An 18,174-nucleotide genomic window follows, 5' to 3' on the forward strand; every position below is an offset into this window, starting at 1 on the left:
AGAAGTGTACTCTGCAATGGCTTCGATTTTCGAATCCCACCGCTCAACCGACTCCAACTGCAGACGCTTGGACAACGACCACCAACGGTCCTCGTCCGACCGTGGCGACGCTAGCTCAATGGTCCAACGGGAGAGATGGTGCTATGATGTGCAAGTTTCGCGCTCCGTGTCCAGCACATGTAGTAGCTAGCTAGCCATTCGCGTACGCTCGGCTTAGTCAAAGTCCTCGTTGCTACATCCAACGAAAGGTAATATAGTACGCTCACGCAGCGTCGTCGTACTTGTGCTGCTACCTGCATTGCCCGCCAGCTTGACGCCATTAAGTTGCGTGTGCATAGCCCCTGGACTGGAATCCCGGCCTGAATTATTATCCGGACAGCAAATATTTGGAGCACAATGATGAAGAGTGCGTGGCCGTCGACCTTGTCGTCCGTGGTGCTGAGACTGCGGATAGATCCGTACGAGGAGAAGCACAAGGCGCTGCTGACGCGCATCACGGGCTCGGTCGTGCGCCTCAACGACGTCATCAAGGAGATCAACACGCAGCTCGAGGTACGAGGTCGCTGAATGCACGCAACCTGCAATGGGACGGTAGCAAAATGAAAAGTACTACGCCGAGATCGAGTACACGAGCAGCATCTGGGTCGGCTACAAGAAGCGCGTGCAGGCGTACCGGCCGGCGGCGACCGACGAGGTTGCTGCGTGAGCTGCCATCACCTCGGCGCGTCTCGGATTACGTCATCGGTTATTTTTGAATGAACGCCCGGCAGATATGCGATGTGGGAGGTACTTGCGTGCGAATAGCCACTAGAGATTGCTCGTGACGTTGTACAGTATTTCCGGGTGCAACAGGATGACTGGATTACTGTGCAGCGTTCGAGAAGGGAGGTTTGGAATCTGCCATCTATATACACAAGGCGACGTATGCGAATCGTCGGCTACGTACTACCGGTAGTACCGGCGATGCTATCGCATCTTGGTGCAGTCAAAGGTTCATTCTGGGAGGATCTCGCACCATCGAAACGAGCGGATTCGAAAATCAACGGAAATTAGTGTGTCGACGTGAGCCCGTCACGCACAGGATGAAGTTGAACTTGGGCGCATAAAGGCACGTGAGGCGCTCCGTGTCTCCTTGTCGCAACCGACTCGCAATTCCTTAAAGATCAACAAGCAGACAATTCGTAGCCATCCACCTCGATACGGTAGCTGCCACGAGGCGCTGCAACGGGCCGCGATTTGCTGTTAAGGGTGTACTTAGTAGTTCTCAATGTGACGGTCAAGTGGGTTCCAAAGGCTGTAGCGTTGGTATCGCATCCGGTCCTTCCTTTTGTGCTGGACACAAATCGCTACGTATCGCTCCTGCGACAAAGATAGCATATCTTACGAAGAGTACTGTAGTCGACGAGGGGCTCGCAAGTCGACTGGCCTCGGTCGAGCACTCAAGGAGAAGCCACGAGCGATCTTTGGCACTTGGTTGACACGCACACTAATTCGTGTGACTAATCGGAGGCAGAAACAGGATCTGGAGCTTGGCGTTTGTATCCCGGGAACCGCGATGCGATAAAATACGAAAATACTGTGTAAAATCGAAAATAAAATAAAAACACGCCATTTTCAAGCCAAAGTGAGCCGGTGGCGGCTCCCTCTCTAAATTTATACTGCTGCATTCGGTTCAGCGCGAGCGCAGTAGCGGATCCGGCATGAACACGAAGAAGCTGTACATCCACCCGGCAGAGGACATGGCGAAGAAGTCGCCGGTCAACATGGTCGAGCACATGCTCACGTCGTCGCCCAAGCGCGCCCGGCGCGAGGACCACCGGCTCGACGCGCTCTTTGCGTCCGTGCTCTGCGACCCGTTCATGTTTGAGCACATCCTGCTCTACTGCCGTGGCATCAAGACCAAGCATTGGGTGAACGCGATCCTCGCAGCGCGGTCCGGCAACCTCTTCATTCTGCAGTTCCGCGGTCCGCAGCTCAAGTACAACGCGTACGTCTTTAGCGAAGCGAGCGCGCATGGCCACCTCGCCATTGTCGACTGGTGCCACAAACACAACCATCCGGGCTGCACGACCGACGCGATGGACTACGCGGCGCGCGCGGGCCACTTGCACATTGTACAGTACCTCCATGCCCATCGCCGCGAAGGCTGCACGAAGCGGGCGATGGACTTTGCCGCGCTGAAAGGCCACCTCCATGTCGTCCAGTGGCTCCATGCGCACCGCAACGAGGGCTGCACGACCGAGGCCATGAACGGCGCGGCCTTTGGCGGCCACCTCGAGATCGTCCAGTGGCTCCACGAGCACCGCCGCGAGGGCTGCACGCCCGAGGCCATGGACGCGGCGGCCGCAAACGGCCACTTTCACATTGTCAAGTACCTCCATGCCAATCGCCGCGAGGGCTGCACAAACAAGGCGATGGATCTGTCGGCCAAGCACGGCCACAAGCACATCCTCCAGTGGCTGCACAAGCACCGCTGGGAAGGCGCGTCCGTGCGCGCCATGGACTACGCCGCGCAGAGCGGGCACTTGGAGATCTTGCAGTGGCTGCATGCGCACCGCCGCGAGGGCTGCACGACCAAGGCGATGGACTGGGCGGCCGGCCAAGGCAACCTCACCATCTTCCGCTGGCTCCACGAGAACCGCAACGAGGGCTGCACGATCCATGGCGTCGCCGAGGCGTTCAAGCAAGGCCACACGTCCATCATGCAGTTCATCCGCGAAAACGGTATTTATGGCGTCCACACGTTCCTCGTCTAGGAAGAAGCTAGCTTGGAGCTTGAGTAAATATGGTATATATCGACGATTGCCACCGAGGGCGCTTCTTCTTCTTGCCACGTGGTCGATGTTGTCCTCGGTCTTCGACGTCGATGGCGTCGGGATTGGCTGACGCAGCTGGGCTCCTCGAGCTTTTGCAAGAGTTCCGCTGCGAACCAAGGTGTTTGTCCTCCGCTCCAAGCAGGTTTGCTGGGCCAGCGCACAAGGCAGTGCTCGGGTGCTCGGGTGTGTTGGTGGTGCATGTGATATTACGGTATTTTGCTCACTTTACTGGTATTTGTACGGTGTTATTCCGGCCGGTCGATATAACACTATTTAACGTCAAATGCACCCACCTCGCTGGGACTGCAGTCGTAAAGCAGCGTGCCATTATTGTGGGCCGCTTGCTGCACCTTATTCTTGTGGCACCTTTTGTAGTACTGTACGTGGCCACGACTCGACGTCGTAGGGTTGTTGCCATGACGTCTCGTTCGTCTCGATACCAACGCGATGAGAAAATGCACACTATACAATGACAAATATACGCAAATAGTATGCTCGCAAAACGACAAGGGAGCGTGGGTTTAGTCGAGGAATTCCTGTGGGCTCCATCCGACCTGGCCGACCATGATGATGGACTACGACTACCTCCAGCAGCGGCTGCAGCTGCGCGTGGACCTCCTCGAGAAGCGGCTCGTCGGCGTCTCGGAGCTCATCCTCGCGCCCAAGGCAAGCGACCTCAGCCGCGTCCGCGTGCACTGCCGGCAGATGAAGGTGGCCCGGGTGACCGTGAACGGCCTCGACGCGCGCTTTGAGCAGCTCGACTTTCTCTCCGAGGTCGTGCACGAGAGCTACCGCGACTGGGCCTCGTACGACCTCTTCTACCGCGGTGCGATCGTGGCGTCCAAGGAAGGAACGCTGGTGATCGAGCTCCCGGCGCCCATCGAGCGCACGAACGGCCAAGCGCCGAGCGCGTCGCAGGCGTCGTCGGCCGACGACAATGACAATAGCAACGTGACCGACGACGACAGCAAGCACGCCAAGGACAATGCGTTCTGGGACTTGGACACGATTCCATCGAGCCAGACCGGGTACGAGCCGCTGCGTATCCGCGTCGAGTACGTCCTCGAGGACCCGCGCGGTGGCGTCCGCTTCCTCCTTCCGGACGCCGACCACCCGAACCGATCGCCACACATGTACACGTACTGCGGTCCATTTGGCGGCCTCTGCGACGGCGCGCGCATGTGGATGCCCTGCCGCGACTCGCTCAAGGACACGTGCACCTTCCGCATCGAGCTTCTCGTGCCCGCCTACTGCGTTGCGATCTGCAGCGGGCGGCTCGTGGACCAGTCGCTCGACGAGTCGTACCGGTCGTTCCGGTACGTTGTCAACACCAAGACCAACTGCTCGATGCTTGGCTTTGCGGTCGGGCCGTTCCGCATGTACATCCCCGAGGCGATGCCCCGCATGACGTACTTTTGTCTCCCAGAAGTCTACGAGGACCTCGTGCACACAACGTCGAGCGTCCATCTCTCCAAGTCGAACAAGGAGTCGACGGCCCACCAGCCGTACCCAACGACGTCGATTCTCGCGTTTTACGAAGGCTACCTCAACGCACGGTACCCGTTCGAGACGTACCAGCAAGTGTACGTCGAGGACCCGCCGGACGAGGTGCAGTACTACGCCGGCGCGTCGGTCCTCGACCAGCGCTCGCTCTACGGGCCGACCATCATTGACCGCAAGCTGCCGTCGCACCTGCTTCAAGTCAAGGCGTTTGTCGGCAGCTGGATCGCCGGTGCGATTGGCATCCAGACCACCAAGGACGCCTGGGTGCTCATTGGCGTCGTCGGGCACCTTGTCAACGCGTACGTCAAGGTCGTCTTTGGTGAGGAAGAGTACGGGTATCGCATCCAGCTGGCGATGGACGCGCTCACGACGATCGAGCTCACATCCGATGACGCGCCGACGCTCATCTACCCGGACGTTGACGTCTACGGCGAGTACGACCCGTCGTACGTACCGTTCCTGGAAGCCAAGGGACCGTTGATTTTGCACATGATTGAGCAGCGCGTGGGCCAGAAGCACTTGCAAATCTCGCTCCAGCGCATCGTCGCGGGCTCGGTGCCGACCGAGAGCTACGGCAAGCAGCCGTCGAATGGCAACAGCGGCAAAACCAAGCACGACGACGACGAGAAGGACAAGGAGAACGACGACGACGGCGATGACGGGGACGACGGCAACACGTCCGTCATCAACAGCAACCTCGACGAGACAGCAACCAAGACCGGGCAGCCCCAAGCGCTCTCGACGTGGTCGCTGCTCAGCATCGTCAAGAGCATTGCGGGCGCATCAGGTCAAGATTTGTGCCGGCTCTTTCTCCAGACGTGGATCGTGCACGGCGGCCTGCCCTTCTTTAGCGTCGGTTTTTGGTACAACCGCAAGCAGACGCAAGCCGAGGTCGTCTTGGAGCAGACGCTCTTGCCCGGCTGTGAAAAGTACACGGGCAACATCAAGATTACGATCGTGGAAGAGCAGAGCGAGTACGTCCACCACAAGCGCATCGAGTCGCTCCGGCACAAGTGGGAGTTTCCGTGTCATTCGAAGGTCCGCAAGAAGCGCCGCACGCGCCAGAAGCTCGACCAGAGCGACGACGACTACTCGTCGCAAATCTCGGGCGCGGGCATGGGGCTCAACGACACGCCGGTGTACTGGGTCAAGATTGACCCCGAGTGCGGCTGGCTCCGGCACATTGTCATGTACCAACCCGACTTTAACTGGATGGAGCAGCTGCTCAGTGACTCGAAATGCGTCCGGTCGCGCGTCCACGCCGCCCGCGCCCTTGCGCTCTACCCGCTCGCGCACGAAAAGTCGCATGTCATGGCGTGCCGCGTGCTCACCGAATGCATGCACGGCCTCACGACCCACTCGCGCCGGCTCCGCGCCGAGGCCGCGATCGCGCTCGGGCTCTGGCAGTCGCTGCATGCGCCCATGACCAACGCGCGCACGGACCTCCCGGACTGGAAGGGCATGCACAACCTCGTGCGCATCTTCAAGGAACACTTCTTTGACCGGACCGCCGACATGCCGCTGCCCAACTACTTTTTGCCGTCGGGCGGCAAGGTCATCTTGGAGGTATCGTTTTCTCTTTGTTTTCATGGGCGGCGTGGGTTGATACAATATTGATATTTTTGTCGCTAGTCGGTGGGCGAGGAGCAGTCGACGACGAGCCGTGACATTCAGATCCAAGACTACGCCGAGGGCGAGTACGAGATCAAAAAGGCAATCCCGAAAGCGCTCGCGGTCGTCCGGTCGCGCACGGGCTTTTCACCGCCCGAGATTGAAACATTTCTGCTGCAGCTGCTCATGCAAAACGACAACTCGAAGAACTATGTCGAAATGGCCGACGAAAGCTCGGTCGCGGACGACTGCTTTTACGTCGGCAGTCTCATCCTCGCGTTGTCCGTGCTCGTCCTTGAGAACCGCAGCTTGGGGAAGAAGGAGACAGCGACCGAGATCCTCCGCCTTTTGCACTACGACGACGTCCGTCCGAGCTACGGCCACACGATCACGATTTGCTGTCTCGAAGCGCTCTGCAACCTCCAGCTCACGGGCCGCCTCGCCGACGAGAGCGCCGTGCCGTACCACCGGTACGCGTCGCCCAAGTACCCGGCGATGGTGCGCAAGGCTGCGATCGAGAGCATCTTGCGTCTCTACTTTGCCGAGGACCCGCGTGACGAGGCAGCCTCCAAGAAGACGCGGCCGTTTGGCCCCGTGGCTGCGATTTCGTATGCGCTGCGACTCGTCGAGACGGAGAGCTCGCCGAGCATTCGCCGCTTTGCGATCCAGGTGTGTCTCAACTGCCTCCGCGGCTTCCCGCCGAGCGTGGCGGCGCAAGTCCTGGCGACGTGGGACCACGCGTACACGCTCGGGATTATGCACGCGATCCAGATGGAGCACCACGGCGCGTTCTTGCAGAAGAGCCCGACAAAAGAGTCGATTGCGAGCACGTTTACGCCGCCGTCGCTTCTGTCGCTGCGTGAAGACAGCTTGGCGACGCGCGCGGCTGCTGAGCTTCTCTGGTCGATCATGAACACGACTGCGAGCACGGACCAACCGCTGCGCGTCTCGCTCGCGCTGCTCTACCGCAAGATCTGGGGCGATGCGACGCCGATCTGCCTTGCCCACTCGGTGCAGGTACACACAATGATGATCCGTGAGCATTGTCTGAGCGCAAATGTAGGAGAAACCGGCCAACTGGGCCGGCGGCTACGAGTCGCTGCGCAAGCTCATCGAAGAGAGCAAGTCCAACACCAAGTCGTCGTCGTCGTCGGGGCACCCGACCAAGTCCAAGCACCACGGCGACGACCACAGCAAGAAGCGTCCACCGAGCGGGTCGCCTCCGGTACGAGCCGACTCTGTCTCGTTGCCCATTTCGAGTCATGTCCTGTGTAGCTGCCGGGCATGGCAGGGCCCTTCGATCAGCTCAAGGGCAAGAAGCTCAAGCTCAAGCTCGGCGAGACCGTGGTCATGTCGCACAAGCTCTGAGCCATTTTCGTACACCGACGACAGTGGGCATAGGACGCTCTTGTTGATTGGAAATGCAATAGTTTATATATCAGTTTTGGTGCTGCCCAGATTTCTGGTGCTGCCCAGATTTCTGGTGGTTCCCACAGTTGCATTCCACACGGTGGAATTGGTGGAATTTGGTGCAATTTGGGGCTGAAGCGGTGTGTATCATCAGACTGAAACGGCGGGAAAGGCCGACCAGTCGGAGTATGAACAACGCGGGCGACGAGAGCGTCGCCGCTGTTCTCGAGACGCTCCATGCAATGAAGCCCGAGAAGGCGAAGCAGCGCGCCGCCTCGCGCCTGCCTCCGTACCGTGGCACCCCCGTTGTACGCTTCTTCTCCATCATCTTCGTCTTATATGTTGACGACGATGATGGCAGAGAGCCGCGAGCACGAGCAGTTTGGTCCCGCGCCTTCGCAAGCCGATCGAGAAGCCCGTGCGTCGCTTGTCTGCCCGTGCAATCGTTTGAGAAGAATGTGTAGGATGCCCTCACGCGGTCGCAGGAGCTGCAGGTGGCGGTCACCGACCTCACACAGCGCTTGCGTGACAAGAGCGACCAGTGCGACGAGCTCCATAGCTGTGTGAGCCGACTCAACAAGGAGCTGCGCCTCTCGGTACGCCGATATAGAGTGACCTCAGTGCGACGATATGGCGTAGGTGGACCAGGCCTCGCTCCTCCAGCACGCAGCGGCCGAAAAGGACAAGGAGATTCAGACGCTGCGGGCGCACGTGGATGACTTGTACCAAGTGCAGCAGCAGCTCCGCGCGGAGAGTCTCCAGTCCAAGGCCGCGCTCACCCGTCGGCAGTCGGAGGGCATAATGGTGCTGCCACCGCCGCCCGAAGCCGACGAGATGCCGGTGCGACGGACGTCCGTGGCGCTCGACGAGACGATGGAGTGTCTCCGCCTCGAACTCGGTCAACTCGAAGCGCAGTGCCAAGCGCAGTCCAGTGAGCTGACGCGGTCGACGGCCGAGAACGCGGCGCTGCTCGCGTCGATGCGGCAGTGGCATGCGATGCTGTCGCTGCCGCCCCTTGATGTCCGTGCTGCTGCTCGCCTCTTTGCAAAAGCTCACGAAATACGCTAGGCGGACGAGGGACTCCACGAGGCGTTGACGCAGGCGCTGGCGCAGGATACTTCGGCACAACGCCGTCGTCACGATCAGCTTGTAGCAACCTGCGACGCCCAACGCAAGGAGCTTCTCGCGTTTCGTCTCGAGAAGGCACTGCAGCGTCGGTGCCGCGTGACCACCGACTCGATCTACGACTTGGAGGCGCACGTCGAGGCTTTGGCCGCGGCAAATGCGCAGTTGGCGGACGCTGCGCAGAACGAAGCGGCGAGAAGTGAGCTCTGGGCGACGCAATGTAGCGTCGTGCAAGAAGCCCTCGAGGCGCTGAGCGACCGGTGGGAGGCCTCGCTCGAGGACGAGCGGCAGGCGGCCGACGAAAAGCTCAGCGCTGCCCACGAGCATATTGAAGCGGTTGAGCAGCAGCTGCACGACGAGGCTAGAGACCACGAAGCGGTGCTGGAGGCGTACGCAGCGTGCCAAGACGATCTCGTCCAGGCCCAAGAGGCACTGAATGCGGCGACAAACCACTGCGAATTTGTGCAGAGCCAGCTCCAGAAGCTTCAGGTGACGCGCTGCCAGGCGCGCTGCCACTGCTGTGACGAGAGCACGCAAACAACGGCGACAACATTGGCATCGCCATCCACGTCTTGCCAAGAAGACGTCAACAACAACGATGCGACAAGTACAACTTTACGTGGCTTCCTGGCGGCGGGCGGCGTTGTCTCGGTGGTTATGGACGGTGCCAGCGTCCTCCCCGGTGACGAAAGCACTCCAAGCATCAACAGCGGTGACGCCACCGCTGCGAGCCACGACAATGAGAATGACACGACAGAAGAACGTAAGCAAGGACCTTCGCCGGTCAAGGCGACGTCCCAGTGGATCACCGTGATTGAAGCGATGCAGGCCAACCACGAGCTGGAGCTCGACGTCCTTCGGTCTGACGTCGCAGACGCGCTTGCCAAGCTCGCAGCGCGCGACGCCGAGGTCGACCAGCTCGTCTTGGACCTCGAGGCGAGCCACTGCGCAGCGGGGAAGCTGCGCGTCGACTATGACGTGGCAGCGGGTGATGGCCCGTGGGAACGCACGACGTTTCCGCACACACCGGGCGGTCGTCTCCTTGCGGTCGCGTGCGAGTCTTTTGCAAGCGCCGACTGCGAGAGCCACACCGAGCGGATGGCACCAATGGCGGTCGTGCGCATCGACGACAACTCGCCTCCACAAGAAGTCACAACCGCGCTCGAAGCGCGCGCGCTTGAAATGGCTCTCGAAGAGCTGGAGCTGGCCCACGCCGACGTCGAGTCGCACCGCGCCTGCGTGCGCGATGTTCAGATGCAGCTTCTGGCGACAGAATCGCAGCTCGCGTCGGCCGTCGAAACGAATCACATGCAGGCGGAAGAGACAGCATACCATCGCAAATACCTCCTCCCGAGCTCCACACCCAACCACGTCGGTGATAGCCGCACCCAGATGGAGCAACTTGGCATGCACTTGGAAGACCTCAGCGCGACGTTACTGGCCCATACGGCGTCTGCCGATGCGACTCAAAGGGCAATGTCGCATCTGCAAGGCGAGGCAGCCGTGCTGTCGACTCGTGTTGCCGAGGCCGACGCCCGCCTTGGACTGCTCACATCGGCGGCGAACAACGCAGAAATGACCATTTTTTCGCTGCAAATCAGCACAGCAACGCAAGACGCCGCGCTCGTCGAGGCCAACGCTGCGCTCGACAAGCAAACGATGGAGCTCGCGACCTGCCACGCTGAGAACGCTAGCGCCCACGCTCGCCTCGCGGCGCTTGTGACCGACCACGCGGCGACCCTCGCGCAAATGGAACAGCGCGCGATGCAGAGCGAAGAGTTGTCGCCAGTACCAGGTTTGCAAGACCTTATTACACGCCAAGAGATGTGCTTGGCCACGATGGCGGAAGAGAAAATTGCACTCCTAGATCACTTGCGCGCGCAAGCGACCGAGTTGCAACAGCTGCTCTCGCCAGACGCGCCACCGTTGGGTAGCAAGGCTGACGAAGCCCGTCCGACGCTGCTTCTGCACCAAGAGCTTGTCCAGGAACTCCAGTCTCTCGTGCGCACCTTGCAGTACGACGTTGAAATGTACAAGGCGACGATCGCAACTCTGGAGGCGGACCGTCGCGTGCTCACGTGCGAAGACGACGAGTGGCCGCGCCGCATCGAGCTCTCGGCCGAGATTCGAGCGCCAATGGCCACCGATGACGGCGACTTTGGTCCGTGGGAGTCGGACACGGACGAGTCGCCATGCCTGGAGCGCAGGCTCTGGACGATTCCCGAGACGAATGACGACGTCGAGGGTGACGAGAGCGACGTTGCTGATACCTCCGTAAGCCCCAGCGCTGGATCGGGAACAGAGCTAGCAGCGCTACGCTCCGAGCTGGAGCGTGCGACTGGCGATCTGATGACGGCGCCGATGAACACGGAGGTGCTGCAGCGCCTTGCCAACCACCTCGACCAGCACAACGATGCACTGCATTCGACGAGCGAGTCCGAGTCTGAGATTGTGGCGCTTCTGCACCACACCCAGAGCCTCCTTACACGTGTCCTCACGACGGCGGCGACAGCCAACGATCCGGTGGCAACTGACAACAACAACACCGACAACGACGACGATGACGACGACGGCGAGACGGACAACGACACGACGCCCGACGAGGCCGAGTGTCGCATTTGTTGCTGGGATGCCGTAGACGCGTCGACGACTGACATTGGTGGTGTCGACAGTGAGGAGCCAGCACCCATCGGGGTTGTCGTGGTGCACATCGGCAGCCACGAGATCCAGGCTGGCGTTGTACGGAGTGGCACAAGCCCGAACCTTCCCGACCTCCGGCTCCTGGTACACTGAATATGTTCTGACAAACCGACCTCGCCGCCTCTGCTTATAGGCCAAGCACGTTGACACGCGGACGCCTGCGGTGCGTACCCCGCTCGTCCTAGCCGATGCCAACCTATTTACATAGGAACCGCTCCTGCGCCTCGGTGCGATCCAGGACTTTGACGCGTTCGAGGCGACGCTGCGCCGCGTCTTTTCGCTCTTGCAGGTGGCGCCGCCATTGTACAAGGTACTTGCGCGAATGTCTTCCAATGTCACCAAGGTCGTTCATTGAACTAGATGATTCTCTTGCACAAACCGTCCATCTCGCCGCTCGAGAAGGAGCGCCTCGTCGACATCGCCATTGAGCACTGCCATGCATCGAGCGTCAACCTCGTGACGTACGCCCAAGTCGCGCTCGTGGCCGCCGGACGCCACACGGGCCTCGTCGTCGATCTGGGCGTCGACACGCTCTACGTGGTGCCCATCTTTGAAGACATGGTGGTACGTCCACCGAAGTCTATCGTCGACAAGTGCAAGTGTTCGACTAGCTCGAACATGCCGTCGTCAAGCTCGCGCTCGCGTCGCCCGTGTGGACAGCCTCCGAGACGCCCGAGACCGCGCTCGACCGCCTCTTTGCACCCGACGCCGCGCAGTGTAGGCCATCGGACGCCACCACTCGTTTGAATGCGTACCGCTGTGTAGGCGCCATGGGCGTCGTGACTGCGATCCTCCAAGTGCTGGGGCTATCGACGCCTGTGATCCATGGCACGCTCGTACGTCACATCGTATTGACCGGCGGCCCGGCGTCCGTCGCCGGTCTCGCGGATCGCCTGCATCGCGAGCTCACCGAGTGCGTCGCATCCATCGACACGGTGCCGCACCCGACGCTGATCCAAGTCCACGTCGCGCCAGAGACCCTCTACCACGGCGCGGTCGTCCACGCGCAGAAGCTCTCGTCGCACAAGTGGATCACACGCGCCGACGTGCGCCACGACGGCGCGGCCATCGTGCATACGAAATGCTTTTAAGATTCGCGTATCGTACCGTTCTGCGCGTCCGCCACGCTTGCATGTATGGGTTGGAGGAGCTAGCGCGGAGTAATGATGCAGCATCGCATGGCGGCTGCCCGTCTCTGCCCACGCAGCCCTCTGCCCAAGCAATTGATGTGCTACGAGTTCAACCATCCCGATCATGGCCATCTGGTGGCGCGGCCACGCGCCGTCGTCGCCATCGGCGTCGTTTCTTGCCCGGCCACGTCCATGTTCTTCGCCGCCCTTCCAGAAGTTGATGCGAGCCCCATCATCGCCCCTGTCGCAGCCATCTACCCGCGATTCCGCATGCGCCAGCACCGCCATGGACATAAGCCATCGGCGTCGGCCATCCGCGTCGGCCATCCGCGTCGGTGCCAAGGCCGGTCGTCGGTGCCATGGCCGGTCGTCGGCGCGTCTCGTCGCGACCGCGGCCGTCGTCGTCACCGCTTGGTGCCATCACGCAGCAACCTCGGCCTTTGCGCCAATCAAATGGCGTCAAAGCCCGCGAACCGGCGCCATTGCATTCCGTGTATTTTATTGGTCTTTTTCTGTCGAATTATTTCTCGTTTCTTTGCCAATCCATACAAAACCCAGCATAATGCCTCCTTATCGACAATAAAAAAGATGTTGCTCCTTGCATAAAAATACCGCGCGCGGCGCGGTGGCACGGGCGGCGGCGCCGCGGCCGTTGGCGGTTGCCGCCACGTTTTCGTTTAAAATGGTCGCCGTATTTAATCACGCGACATGGCCAATAGACTTGGCGTTTGTATGTGGAGAGAACGGACGTGCCATTGAATCACACAATTTAATGCACAAATTCCGCTGCAGCGTCGCAACAACTGGGCATCGAAGGCGGATTTTGGAATGGCGCCGGGCGATGGCCGCTGATGAAAAACGAAAAACGGTGGGCCAGAGACGAATATACTACGTCGGGTGCCTCCGCCACTAAGATCTACGATGCCACGACCACCGACACCGACGACACCGACACCGATGACACCGACGACGACGCGGAAGAAAGTGCACTTTGCCGATTGCGCACACGCGTACGAGTTTGCACTTGGCCATGGCGGCAGCGCGGTGCCGTTGGAGCAAGGCCCGGCGGTGGGCCTCGTCGGCGCCCCGTTGCGCATCAGCGCGATGGCGTTGCGCCGGTCCGAGCGCCGCCGCCGGCTGCGCAAGTTTGACAAGACCGAACGGGTCGCGATTTTGCGTGCGGCCGGCCACGAGATGAAGGACATTGTGGCCTTTTGCGTCGAAGCGCTCGACATTCGCATCTCGCGCGGCGCCAACAAACGCACGAGCGGGAAGAAGAAGCGCAGCTCGGAAGTCGCGCGCAACACAGAGATCAACGAGAACGCCAACATTGAGTTTACCCTTGAGGCGTACTAGACATGTCAAACCCCACTAAGTTATGAACGTCGTATCGATATCAGTAGTACGTGTCGAGTCGGCGAACGTGCATGTTGAGACTGTGGCGATCCGCGCCGCTGCCTTTCCAGCCGCGTCGTTTATAAATAGGGAGGCCGTTTGGTTCGTTGGTGGCGGTGGATCGGCGATGGAGCTGATGGCGTTTGAAGACGTCGAATTTGTGCGGCTCGTGCAAACCACCGCGTCGGCCATCGCCAAGGACCTTCGGCGTGACGCACCCGACGACGCCGAGCTGCGCCTCGAAGTACTACACCTCGCTCTGCTCGAGTCGCCGGGTCTGGTCTTTGCCGTTGACGCCGATGGGCACTCGCCGCTGCATTGGATCGCACAGCTCGGATCGATCTCGCTGTTGCAGCTCTTTCTAGATCACGATGCACCACTGCTCGTGCGCGACAAGAACGGACTCCTTCCGTTGCACTGGGCAGCGGCGGCCAACAACTTGCCAGCGCTTCAGCTCCTCTTGGCGCAGCCCGAGTCGTGCATTGACGACCGCGATATCGACAAAGGCCAGACGCCGCTGCTACTGGCCGCGCGGCACGGCCACGCCATGGCGGTGCGTCGCCATCCTCGTTGTTCTGGATCTGAACTGTTGTTGCCTGGGCAGGTGCTCTACCTTCTCAGGCACGGTGCGAACCCGTCGATTGTCGACAGCTCCGAGGTTGGGCATCGTGTCGATATCACAATTGCCTACTTGCGATAGGACAACTTTGTGCACTGGGCAGCGTACAAGGGCAATGTGGAAATTCTGAGTCTGTGCCACACGTACGCGAGCACGTTTGGCGTCGACTTTGGCCTCTTTCGAGCCCTTGACACGTTTGGACAGTCGCCGTTGCACCTCGCGGCCAACCAAGGGTACGTGATCATCGTCAAAGTCGTGACTCCGAGGCATGGGGTGTAGGCACCTCGATTGTGTTGAATATCTCTCGGAAGAGCTCGACGCCGGCGTCGACGTCTGCGATGCCAAAGGGCACACGCCGCTCCAGCTCGCCCAGCTGCGCGGCCACGCCGCGGTCGTAGCATACCTCGCGGGCAAGTTTACGCCGGCATGGAACCGGCAGCTCGGTCACGCTTTGTATTTCTGGTGCCTCCACGCAATGAACGCCGAGGCTGTCTCGCTCCAGCCGTTCCTTGGGCGCCGCGCTCCCATGTACTTTATGGTCGGCAACATTGCGCTTGGTGTCTACTGGCTCCTGCGCATGAACATGGCATCATGTGCGTGGACGGCCCAGCTTTTGCTGCAGGCCATGGCGTGGAGCGGCTTTGCGTGCGCGGCCTCGATCGCGCCGGGTGCTGTCGTCCACGAAGCGTCGCTGCGCGACTCGTACACTGCGTGCATGGATCGCCTTCTCAGCGACGGCGGCGGCGACAGTCTCCACTTGCTCGACAACGTTCGGCTCTGCCATACGTGCTGCGTCGAAAAGCCCGTCGGGTCCAAGCACTGCCGGTTCTGCAAGACGTGTATACTTCGCTTCGACCACCAGTACACCCCCTCTCGTTCTACCACGAGGTCGCACCCGTCGATTGATGTAGTTGCCCGTTCATCAACAACTGCGTCGGCCAGCGCAACTATACGTTTTTCCTGCTCTACGTGGGCGCGATGGCCGCTGCCTCCGGGCACTTGGCGTATCACTGGGCGATGCATGGCACGTCGACGGCAGCCAGCATCGTCGGTGCGCTCTACTATGGCGGTGTCGGCGTCGTGGCTGGCAACTTGTTGTGCTTCCACCTCTTCCTAGCGTCCATTGACCTCTCGACCAACGAGTACCGCAACCGGCACCGGTACACGCATCTCAAAGACCGCACGTTTGCGTCGTTTACGAGCCCGTGCAGCGACGAGTGCGTCCCAAAATGCCTCGCTCGACTGTGCATGAGCCTGCCGCCGCTGCCCCACGGGCTACGCCGCCGCGCTGCGTCGCAGAAAAGCAAGCTGTCCGCCCACGAGAGCGGCGGGAAGGTTCTCAGCGTCTAGTCGTTTGCATGTCTTCCGCAACACGAGGCTTTGGTTGTGCGCGTTACTGTGATACACACCGCGTCATCACGTCTCGGCCACGACGGCTGCGGTGGAAGGCAGCTGCAGTGCGGACACGCCTTCTCCGCGACAGGAGGCTTGTGGACTCTATCGGAGGAGACGTCACTGTGTCACGAGGCGCCGGCTGCGCGTCAAAAACCCTCAGCAGTACTTCAAGCATTGTTCCAACCAGCTTGATTTGGCGAACTGCGTTGGAAATCCCACCCAAGTTTGGATTCTCCACCGGATTCACCGTACTGTCTGTAGGTACTCAAAGGCAAAGTTTATGCAGGAAGGTATCCATCGAGTTATCCATGGCCTCTGGTGCAACGGTGTCTGGCGCATGCTGCTTGACGCTACGACCGCGCGTCCTTGTGCAAGCCACTTTTATGCTTGGCGACCTTCACCTACGGTACATTTGAAACCTTGCGTTGAACCGAACGGCAACTTGACGCTTCGAACTTCGCTTCGAGAGACGTGCGTTTGATTGGCCAGCAGTTAATGACAGGCGCATTGGATTGGCCGGCCCGACAAGATTTCCTTCGCTCGCCAATTATCCGCGAGCTTGGTTGGGGGTTGTTGTTGAAGATGGTCTTGCGCTTGACCCGTGAAGTCCCTTGGGTCCCATAGGCATTCATATTATTCCTTCCTCTGGCGCATAGTATAAGTATACTACCTTAGTTGCAGTGTGCTCCTGGCTCAAAGATAGACTTGGACTCTGAGAACGCCAGTCAAAATGTTTTTCCCGTCACGATGTTATCTGGGCGCCTGGTGAGGCCGGGCATCGATGCTCGGCATCCCAAGCTGGTAGCGCACACTATTTTTCAAGTCCGTACAGGCTGCGCCGGGCGCTATCGCGCCATTCCAGTGATATGTGCACGACCCAGAATCTGGCGCCGCGTCAGCTTCGAACTTCGAGTGTACCAGATCGTGACCGTGTCTCTGCGAAAGATGTCGGCCCACTTCTTGTTTCAATCCCGACTCGCCTTTGCCGACAATAATGCTGCGGCGCGTCGTGGTCCTTCTCTCTGCGGTGGTCGCTGCGGCGCCGGGCACGCTCGTTCCATGCGCGACCAACTGCCTTCGTCTCTCGAATGGCTCGACCGTCGCGCTTCTTCCGACCAACGCGAGCGCTATCGACCTCGTGCAGCAAGGTCTCGAGCGCATCGCCGGCCTCCCGAGCACCGTCCTCGCCCTGTACAGACTCATCGTCATGTTGCTGCGCTCACGCAAATCGTTGCAATAGAAACCTGTCTCGAAATGCCATCACGGCAGTCGATGCGAGTGCCACCCAACTAACGAACCTGTACGAGGCGCTCGATGTCAGCGAGGCTCACCGATTTGGTGTGTAGGGATCTCAGCTACAACCTTCTCCAAAGCGCAAGCCCGATCACGCTACCAACGACCCTCACAACATTGTATGACGATGCACTCGCGGAAGAATGTACGGACGACATGATGATGCGTAGGGACCTGAGCTTCAACAACATGACAAGCCTGGACAACACGACGTTCTATTGGCCGCAGTTGCCATCGCTCCAGAGCTTGTACGTCTTTTGCTCGACAATTGCTCAACCTGGTTCTTATGCAAGTGCGTAGGAATCTGCGCGGTAATTCTCTCTCTCGACTCCACAACGTTCAGTTTCCACCGACGCTGACCCGGCTGTGCGTGTGGCGTATCGCGCGAATTTTCTGATTTTTTTTAAATTAGCGACCTCACCAACAACCCGCTGACCTACATTGGCATGGACCAAGCGACGTATGCGGCGCTCTCGTCGCCGCGGGTCGTGATCCTTATGGACCGCAACGTTGTCGGCCGAAGCCCCGAGTGCCCGACCGGCGTTGTGGCGCCGCTTCAAAATTCGATTCTGGTTTGCATTGAAGATGCCAGCGGCGTCATGAAGGCTGCGCAAGGTACATTTGATCGCTACTCGATACGTCTTCTCATCCCATTCGTTGGCCAAGTAGACTACATGATGCGGTATTTGGTTGTCATTTCGACGGGCACGTTCCTTGTCGTCATGCTGCTCCTCTACCGCAAGTACCGGACCGCGTACCTCGCGAGCGAAGACGCCGAGTATCTGCGAGCAACGTGCACGAGCTCCATTTTGCACGACGACGACGGCCCCACACAATTTGTGGGACTTCCAACACCGGACGAGAAGCCAACTCGTGACACGGTCGCGGTCTAAGATCTTGTTTAATATTTTATTTTATTTTATTCGACACCAAATATACACTATTTACGGCAACACTATCTCTTGACGGTGTACACCGAAATCGGTGTGACGAGCAAGCGACCTTGGCATCATCTTGTGGATGATGCGATCACGCCGACGAAGACGGCGACGGATGGAGGCTCGGCGAGAGCACGCGCCTGGCGCAGCTGCATCCACGACCAGTGTCGTCTGGCGCCGCGGTCCACCTCTCTTGCAGCCAGGATCGATGGATACCCGGCCACGAACCAGGACAACGT

At 59.9% G+C, this 18,174-nt stretch overlaps 7 protein-coding genes across 8 annotated transcripts; all 7 read left to right on the forward strand.

Annotated features, from left to right (window-relative positions):
* The first annotated feature begins 39 nt into the window (after positions 1-39).
* On the forward strand, positions 40-901 carry SDRG_05225. 2 transcript variants are annotated; one of them, XM_008610931.1, is made up of 5 exons: positions 40-248; positions 310-406; positions 455-552; positions 596-786; positions 835-901. In XM_008610931.1, exons 2-4 carry the CDS (start codon positions 397-399, stop codon positions 704-706), a joined length of 219 nt encoding a protein of 72 aa, XP_008609153.1. In that variant the 5' UTR covers positions 40-248; positions 310-396; the 3' UTR covers positions 707-786; positions 835-901. The 2 variants fall into 2 exon arrangements, with proteins under 2 accessions (XP_008609153.1, XP_008609152.1); XM_008610930.1 differs by having other exon boundaries at positions 596-901.
* A 768-nt stretch (positions 902-1,669) lies between these two features.
* On the forward strand, positions 1,670-2,831 carry SDRG_05226 (hypothetical protein). Its single transcript, XM_008610932.1, has one exon. The coding sequence runs from the start codon at positions 1,701-1,703 to the stop codon at positions 2,754-2,756; it is 1,056 nt and encodes a 351-aa protein (XP_008609154.1). The 5' UTR covers positions 1,670-1,700; the 3' UTR covers positions 2,757-2,831.
* Positions 2,832-3,348: 517 nt separating this feature from the next.
* On the forward strand, positions 3,349-7,371 carry SDRG_05227 (hypothetical protein). Its single transcript, XM_008610933.1, has 4 exons — positions 3,349-5,885; positions 5,952-6,947; positions 6,994-7,155; positions 7,206-7,371. The coding sequence occupies exons 1-4, from the start codon at positions 3,381-3,383 to the stop codon at positions 7,296-7,298; spliced, it is 3,756 nt and encodes a 1,251-aa protein (XP_008609155.1). The 5' UTR covers positions 3,349-3,380; the 3' UTR covers positions 7,299-7,371.
* A 130-nt stretch (positions 7,372-7,501) lies between these two features.
* SDRG_05228 (hypothetical protein) lies at positions 7,502-12,289 on the forward strand. The gene is made up of 10 exons (XM_008610934.1): positions 7,502-7,648; positions 7,702-7,758; positions 7,805-7,936; positions 7,980-8,360; positions 8,409-11,249; positions 11,299-11,328; positions 11,374-11,475; positions 11,526-11,729; positions 11,777-11,882; positions 11,931-12,289. The coding sequence occupies exons 1-10, from the start codon at positions 7,529-7,531 to the stop codon at positions 12,254-12,256; spliced, it is 4,299 nt and encodes a 1,432-aa protein (XP_008609156.1). The 5' UTR covers positions 7,502-7,528; the 3' UTR covers positions 12,257-12,289.
* Positions 12,290-13,076: 787 nt separating this feature from the next.
* SDRG_05229 (hypothetical protein) lies at positions 13,077-13,718 on the forward strand. The gene has a single exon (XM_008610935.1). It carries the CDS (start codon positions 13,217-13,219, stop codon positions 13,649-13,651), a length of 435 nt encoding a protein of 144 aa, XP_008609157.1. The 5' UTR covers positions 13,077-13,216; the 3' UTR covers positions 13,652-13,718.
* Positions 13,719-13,763: 45 nt separating this feature from the next.
* Positions 13,764-15,701, forward strand: SDRG_05230 (hypothetical protein). Its single transcript, XM_008610936.1, has 5 exons — positions 13,764-14,243; positions 14,295-14,348; positions 14,391-14,542; positions 14,589-15,170; positions 15,221-15,701. Exons 1-5 carry the CDS (start codon positions 13,818-13,820, stop codon positions 15,657-15,659), a joined length of 1,653 nt encoding a protein of 550 aa, XP_008609158.1. The 5' UTR covers positions 13,764-13,817; the 3' UTR covers positions 15,660-15,701.
* An 890-nt stretch (positions 15,702-16,591) lies between these two features.
* SDRG_05231 (hypothetical protein) lies at positions 16,592-17,952 on the forward strand. The gene is made up of 7 exons (XM_008610937.1): positions 16,592-16,895; positions 16,945-17,004; positions 17,051-17,116; positions 17,168-17,245; positions 17,298-17,363; positions 17,410-17,612; positions 17,667-17,952. The coding sequence occupies exons 1-7, from the start codon at positions 16,699-16,701 to the stop codon at positions 17,888-17,890; spliced, it is 894 nt and encodes a 297-aa protein (XP_008609159.1). The 5' UTR covers positions 16,592-16,698; the 3' UTR covers positions 17,891-17,952.
* The last annotated feature ends 222 nt before the right edge of the window (positions 17,953-18,174 follow it).

This window comes from Saprolegnia diclina, assembly GCF_000281045.1.
Source record: "Saprolegnia diclina VS20 unplaced genomic scaffold supercont1.13, whole genome shotgun sequence".
Classification (NCBI taxonomy): Eukaryota; Oomycota; class Saprolegniomycetes; order Saprolegniales; family Saprolegniaceae; genus Saprolegnia; species Saprolegnia diclina.

Excerpts from the sequence above, each read along its gene's own strand:
- SDRG_05225 (XM_008610930.1), top strand. Across the intron at positions 553-595 it reads AGATCAACACGCAGCTCGAG|CAAAATGAAAAGTACTACGC; the intron begins GTACGAGGTCGC and ends ATGGGACGGTAG.
- SDRG_05226 (XM_008610932.1), top strand. The coding sequence starts at position 1,701 with ATGAACACGAAGAAGCTGTACATCCACCCGGCAGAGGACATGGCGAAG.
- SDRG_05227 (XM_008610933.1), top strand. The coding sequence starts at position 3,381 with ATGATGATGGACTACGACTACCTCCAGCAGCGGCTGCAGCTGCGCGTG. Across the intron at positions 5,886-5,951 it reads GCGGCAAGGTCATCTTGGAG|TCGGTGGGCGAGGAGCAGTC; the intron begins GTATCGTTTTCT and ends TTTTGTCGCTAG. Across the intron at positions 7,156-7,205 it reads CACCGAGCGGGTCGCCTCCG|CTGCCGGGCATGGCAGGGCC; the intron begins GTACGAGCCGAC and ends TGTCCTGTGTAG.
- SDRG_05228 (XM_008610934.1), top strand. The coding sequence starts at position 7,529 with ATGAACAACGCGGGCGACGAGAGCGTCGCCGCTGTTCTCGAGACGCTC. Across the intron at positions 11,730-11,776 it reads CCATCTTTGAAGACATGGTG|CTCGAACATGCCGTCGTCAA; the intron begins GTACGTCCACCG and ends GTGTTCGACTAG. Across the intron at positions 11,883-11,930 it reads TGCACCCGACGCCGCGCAGT|GCGCCATGGGCGTCGTGACT; the intron begins GTAGGCCATCGG and ends ACCGCTGTGTAG.
- SDRG_05229 (XM_008610935.1), top strand. The coding sequence starts at position 13,217 with ATGCCACGACCACCGACACCGACGACACCGACACCGATGACACCGACG.
- SDRG_05230 (XM_008610936.1), top strand. The coding sequence starts at position 13,818 with ATGGAGCTGATGGCGTTTGAAGACGTCGAATTTGTGCGGCTCGTGCAA. Across the intron at positions 14,349-14,390 it reads CGATTGTCGACAGCTCCGAG|GACAACTTTGTGCACTGGGC; the intron begins GTTGGGCATCGT and ends TACTTGCGATAG. Across the intron at positions 14,543-14,588 it reads CACCTCGCGGCCAACCAAGG|GCACCTCGATTGTGTTGAAT; the intron begins GTACGTGATCAT and ends CATGGGGTGTAG.
- SDRG_05231 (XM_008610937.1), top strand. The coding sequence starts at position 16,699 with ATGCTGCGGCGCGTCGTGGTCCTTCTCTCTGCGGTGGTCGCTGCGGCG. Across the intron at positions 16,896-16,944 it reads CCGAGCACCGTCCTCGCCCT|AAACCTGTCTCGAAATGCCA; the intron begins GTACAGACTCAT and ends TCGTTGCAATAG. Across the intron at positions 17,246-17,297 it reads TTGCCATCGCTCCAGAGCTT|GAATCTGCGCGGTAATTCTC; the intron begins GTACGTCTTTTG and ends GCAAGTGCGTAG.